Source organism: Oncorhynchus mykiss, chromosome 20 (genome assembly GCF_057628025.1).
Source record: "Oncorhynchus mykiss isolate SJ-2025 chromosome 20, ASM5762802v1, whole genome shotgun sequence".
Classification (NCBI taxonomy): domain Eukaryota; kingdom Metazoa; phylum Chordata; class Actinopteri; order Salmoniformes; family Salmonidae; genus Oncorhynchus; species Oncorhynchus mykiss.
In genome coordinates, this window is record NC_143041.1 from 31,060,930 (window position 1) to 31,066,929 (window position 6,000).

A 6,000-nucleotide genomic window follows, 5' to 3' on the forward strand; every position below is an offset into this window, starting at 1 on the left:
TGTGATGTCCCAAACAGCAGTCTATTCCCTATAGTGCACAAATTTTGATCAGAGCACCACTACATAGAGAATACAGGGCCATTATGGATGCAGACAAAACAATGTGTGCCTTGATGAGAGTGGGAGAGAGACAGAAAAGGGAGAAAGAGAATAAGTGAGAGCCTGTAGAGGGAGCTTGACTCTAGTCGGCTGAAACAAGACACTTGTTATCAGTACGGCCACAGTTAGCCACACCTGTCACACAGACATGCACTACAGGGAGTTATCAGCAAACACACACAAGACTCCCTCAGCTCAGCTGAACCAAGGACCAAGCCTATGGAGACATACCACGTTTTTATTTTATTTTTTATTTAACCTTTATTTAACTAGGCAAGTCCGTTAAGAACAAATTCTTATTTACAATGACGGCCTACCCCGGCCAAACCCTAACCCGGACGACGCTGGGCAATTGTGTGCCGCCCTAAAAATGGTTAAGTGTGTGTGTGAACTGTCAGCTAAGCTTCCTGCCATCCAGGACCTCTATACAAGGCGGTGTGAAAGGAAGGCCCTAAAAATTGTCAAAGACTCCAGCCAACCAAGTCATAGACTGTTCTCTCTGCCACCGCACGTCAAGCGGTACCGATGCGCCAAGTCTAGGTCCCAGAGGCTTCTAAATAGCTTCTACCCCCAAAACATGACACTCCTGAACATCTAAACAAATGGCTACCCAGACTATTTGCACCCCCCCCCCCCCCCCTCTTTATGCTGCTGCTACTCTGTTATTATCTATGCACAGTCACTTTGAAAACTCTACCTACATGTACATATTACCTCGACTAACCGGTGCCCCTCCACACTGACTTTGTACCGGTATTTTTTGTATATAGCCTCGCTATTGTTATTTAATTTTTTGATACATTAATTTATTTATTTTTCTTAAAACTACATTGTTGGTTAAGGGCTTGTAAGTAAGCATTTCACTACAACTATTGTATTCGGCACATGTGACAAATAACATTTGATTTGAATTTGTGAGGTTCTCCAACCCAGCTGGTGACTGCAATAAGTAGCTCACCAGAGTAACAGCCCAGTCAGCTGTCTGTCTAGTGATTCCTGGGAAATTAGTAGCAATATGGTTGTGTAAGCTATATCTTACTTGCAATAGCTTGGTTACCTAGAGTCTCTGGGCTTGTTCTGATCTACAAATCACTGAGCATTATAAATAACCACTCATTATTATTTGTAGATCAGTCAGTCAGTCTCAAACACAACCTTTAGTATTGTTTTAACAAAATATTAGAAGTTGCAATGTTCTTTCCTATATAAGACTGGTGCACGGCAAGCGTACCGGTGCGCCAAGTCTAGGACCAAAAGGCTCCTCAACAGCTTCTACCCCCAAGCCACAAGACTGCTGAACAATTAATAAATTCACCATCACCACCCCCCCCCCCCCCCCCCCCCTTTGTGCACTGCGGCTACTCGCCGTTTATTATCAATGCATGGTCACTTCACCCCTGCCTACATGTACAAATTACCTGTACCCCCGCACACTGACTCAGTACCGGTGCCCCCTGTATGTAGCCTCATTATTGTTATTCTTATTGTGTTGTTTTTTATTATTACTTTTTATTTTAGTCTACTTGGTATACTTTTTATTATTACTTTTTATTTTAGTCTATTTTGAAAATATTTTCTTAACTCTTCTTGAACTGCACTGTTGGTTAAGGGCTTGTAAGTATGCATTTCATGGTAAAGTCTACACTTGTATTTGGCGCATGTGACAAATAAAATGTATTTGATCATTCATAAAGGTGTAGTAAACGTGTAACTGTATTCCTCTTTGACACTAGGGGGCACTATAATACAACTAATTAATCCAAGATCCCCAGAGCAGAGATAATGTAATACATGTTACCACTATTGACATATTAATTTAATATACAAAATTGATTGCCACTTGTAATAACTCAAATTAGACCTTGACATGTAGAGAATTGTCCTCATTCATAACTGCTAGTAGGACAACATTTCTCTCCTATTTATTTTCTTTCAGGATTCCATTGGTAAAAAAAAAAGGATGAATACAGAGACAGTGTACAGGAGTGTCATAGGTTATGTACTAAGGGTTTACAGCAGTCAGTCTGTACATGAGACATCCAGCACCATTATTACAGCTGAACTAAATCAGGATTCTAATACTCCCATGTGTGTCCTCTTCCTGGGAGGTTTTAAAACTCCCCAAATGTCTCCAGGGTGTCTTGACTGGGATTTCTTGAAGATTTTTGGAGGTAAAGAAGAACAGCAATACAGCAGAAGTCCATACCACCACCACACCTAATTGCTGCAAGTAGATTTGTTAATAATCGGGAGGTTAAGAATAAAAACAAGTTATAAATACAAAACAGAAGAAAATAGTAAGGGAAAGACACAGATTGTGGGGAAAGTCCCACATCAAACATCCCAGGTGACTACCACAGAAGTCTAAATAAAGTCACCTCCTAAACTGCTCCTGCAGATGGAATTTACTAGCGAGATTGGTTCCCTTCCAGTAAGAAAATGCTTTAAACTTAGGTGAACCAAATAAGGCAACTACCTAAACCAAATAATGACTATTATTATCATCAACCACTTAGATTGGGTGCTGAGGTGCAAATAATAGCCTTTTAAACAGCGCAACCCTCATTAACCTGGTCCCAGATCTGTTTGTACTGTCTTGCACCTCATTTGTCACGCCAATGACCACAGGGAGTTGGCAGGACAGCACAAACCGATCTGGGTCCAGGCAAGCAGTACTCTCACAGCCAATAAGGATGAAGGTTCCCAATCTGAGTTGAGCACTTGATCAATCCCACAATGCAATGTCTCTTCAGAAGAACTTGACCCCCTTCCCGTCGTCCATGGAGATGACCTCTGCCTTGCCGTCCATTTGCAGGGCCTGCAGCGAACGAATCAGCATCCAGTCTTCCAGCCCATGGAATTCTGGGGAAAATGGGTTACATCTAATTACATTTGCTGTACAGCTCAACAGAAGGCATAAAATAGTGCAGATGTCTTTAGGTACTAAAGAATAGAAGGAAATATGTCAGAAATGCACATATCTGTTGCTGTACCTTCGCTTTCTGTGTCGTCACCGTTGGCGAGCTCGTAGAGTGTAAACACTGTATTGACCATACCGTTTTTAGAGACCTGAAATGATAGGGAACATGAGCTCCTTTCATCAAGAAGTATCAACAGAGTACGGATGACACAAGGATTTAGACTATTACTTGCTGGAAAACTACATCATATCTTCTATAATGATGCTACATTGCATGATTCTTCGAACAATGTAAAATGAGCTATAGGCTACACCCCAGTGGTGTAAAGTACTTAAGTAAAAATACTTTAAAGTACTACTTAAATCATTTTTTGGTGTGTCTGTACTTAACTTGACTATTTATATTTTTGCCTACTTTTACTTCACTACATTCCTAAAGAAAATCGTGTACTTTGTACTCCATACATTTTCTGGACATGCAAAAGTACTCGTTACACTTTGACAGGAAAATGGTCCAATTCACTTATCAAGAGAACATGCCTGGACATCCCTACTGCCTCTGATCTGACGGACTCACTAAACACAAATGCTTTGTTTGTAAATTATGCCTGTGTGTTGGTGTGCCCCTGACTATCTGTAATATATATATATATATATTTAAAAATATATATTTGTGCCATCTGTTTTGCTTACTATAAGGAATTTGAAATGTTCTACTTTTACTTTTGATACTTAAGTATATTTAAAACCAGATACTTTTAATCAAGTAGTATTTTACTGGGTGACTTTCACTTTTTCTATTAAGGTATCTTTACTTTTACTAAAGAATGACAATTGAGTACTTTTTCACCACCGCCTATATAGTGCATTACTTTAGACCAGGGCCCATAGAAGACTTACTCACCCACTGGTAAATCAGCTTCCCCCATTCCTCTGGCCTCCTCCACATGACTAGACACCGCGTCTTGTTCTTGTCTAACCATTCCAGGTTCCCTGCAAACAATATCCAGTTCAATTATTTTTGTCAGAATAATTATCAATATCCATCCTTCAATTAAAGCTGCCCTGTTACCTTTTTTCCTCAATTCCTCAAAAACAATTAGTATGGCCTCCATTGATAGTTTTCCTGAAAGATCAGTTAAGGTTTCTGAGGAGAAACATTAAGTGGGTATAATTTCAGAGAACATCCTTATTATATTTCACTAGCCTCAAAGTCTTATTTATTTATCCCTTATTTTACCAGGTAAGTTGACTGAGAATACATTGTCATTTACAGCAACGACCTGGGGAATAGTTTCTGGGGAGAGAGATGAATCTGCCAATTGGAAGCTGGGGTTTGATTAGGTGGCCATGAGGGCCAGATTGAGAATTTAGCCAGGACACCAGGGTTAACTGCCCTACTCTTACGATAAGTGCCATGGGATCTTTAGTGACCACAAAGAGTCAGGACACCCGTTTAACATCCCATCCGAAAGACGGAACCCAACACAGGGCAATGTCCCCAATCACTGGCCTGGGATATTTTATTAAGGGCAATGTCCCCAATCACTGCCCTGGGAAATTTGGATATTTTGTTTAGACCAGAGGAAATAGTGCCTCCTACTAGCCCTCCAAAACCACATCCAGCAGCATCTGGTCTCTCATCCTGGGACCAACCAAGACCAACTCTGCTTAGCTTCAGAGGCAAGCCAGCAGTCTGTGCAGCTGTCCAACAACAAATAACAAGACAGTAGAGCAAGAAATGGCCTCCTGTGATTTATTTGGTTTGATCTATGAAATACGTGTCAGTAAGTGAAACTCAGAACATGGTAGATAAAAGGATACTATCAATATTCTTGTGGTTGAACACAGGGCTCTCTTGGGCTTCCATGATGTCCAGAGTGTAGAGCTTGTGATGGCGGCAGTAGGACAGTGCGAGGGAGCACCAAGCTGCAAGCTGTTTCTGTCTGGTGTCAACATTGGGCTGTAACCTGTCAACCACCAAAAGCAACCATTACTGACATCGCACCAACTTATATTGATTGACAAGTACCTACCTACCTGTAAGTCAAGCGCTAGAAGTAGCTAGCTATGTAATCACTCACTAACGGTTATCCAAGTTTCATTTTGTTTGAAAGAGATGTGAATAATAATCATAAACATTAGCTGCGAACACGACCACATCCTACAGTATTTGTGCAAGTTAGCAAATTGAATGTACATTCAAGATAATTTACAGTAGCTAGCCACGGATTGCAATACGTCATAACATTCGCTAACTAGCTTTAATGATAAACTAAGTAGCTACAACGTCAATACGAATGACTATCTATCTAGCTAGCTACATGTTGAGAAAATCATTGCCATTGCTATCATTCATATGTTCGCCGAGTGGCTAACGTTAGCTGATCCACATCACTAGCCAGCTAGCTTCAACTAGCATTATTTTTTTATTTTTTTTAAATAGGTCAACAAGTAACTAACGTAATGCAATGGAATCCACACAACACAATATTTGTTATACGTGGGTATCACCATTTAGTTGTGAAAATGGTTAACTTACGTAAAAAACGGAGGAAAATTATATTGCCAGGGCCACTCAAAACTCATTGCAAAATGATGTAAACACAAGCTGACACCCGGAAGTGCAAACTCTAAATCGTTCCCTACTAGAAAATCATATCACACCATAGAGATAGATAGAGGACTCCTCATTGTATCTGTGCCATTATAGTTTCTAACCGAAGAGGCACAACATCGCGAGACTTCCGGGAACGCTTGCAAAACAGACCAGGGTAGGGTTTGGGGATAGAGAAGTCAATGAGAGAAGTGAAACATTCTTCCTTAGTTGTTCATTTTCTCGAAATCTAAAGGCACAGCCTAGATTCGAGCCAATGTCTTAAGTAGTTCGGCTCTATCCTCGTGAAAGTGACAAACTGACATGTTTTCATTTCCGTCAAAAATAACTTTTTATGGAAGGAGTGCCTTTGATTTGACGGCCT

At 40.5% G+C, this 6,000-nt stretch overlaps 1 protein-coding gene across 1 annotated transcript; it reads right to left on the reverse strand.

The window, feature by feature from the left end:
- Positions 1–1,957: 1,957 nt before the first annotated feature.
- vps25 (vacuolar protein sorting 25 homolog) lies at positions 1,958–5,780 on the reverse strand. The gene is made up of 6 exons (XM_021576279.3): positions 5,562–5,780; positions 4,844–4,989; positions 4,092–4,145; positions 3,924–4,012; positions 3,093–3,168; positions 1,958–2,961 (listed from the first exon to the last, which is right to left on the reverse strand). Exons 1-6 carry the CDS (start codon positions 5,606–5,608, stop codon positions 2,849–2,851), a joined length of 525 nt encoding a protein of 174 aa, XP_021431954.1. The 5' UTR covers positions 5,609–5,780; the 3' UTR covers positions 1,958–2,848.
- Between the last annotated feature and the right edge of the window lie 220 nt (positions 5,781–6,000).

What these genes read in the sequence shown, in the direction of transcription:
- vps25 (XM_021576279.3), bottom strand. Translation starts at nt 5,608, where the DNA reads ATGAGTTTTGAGTGGCCCTGGCAATATAATTTTCCTCCGTTTTTTAC. An exon ending in TGAGGAATTGAGGAAAAAAG is followed by an intron (nt 4,013 to 4,091) that starts GTAACAGGGCAG and finishes TATTGTTTGCAG; the next exon opens with GGAACCTGGAATGGTTAGAC. An exon ending in GGAAGCTGATTTACCAGTGG is followed by an intron (nt 3,169 to 3,923) that starts GTGAGTAAGTCT and finishes CTATCATTTCAG; the next exon opens with GTCTCTAAAAACGGTATGGT.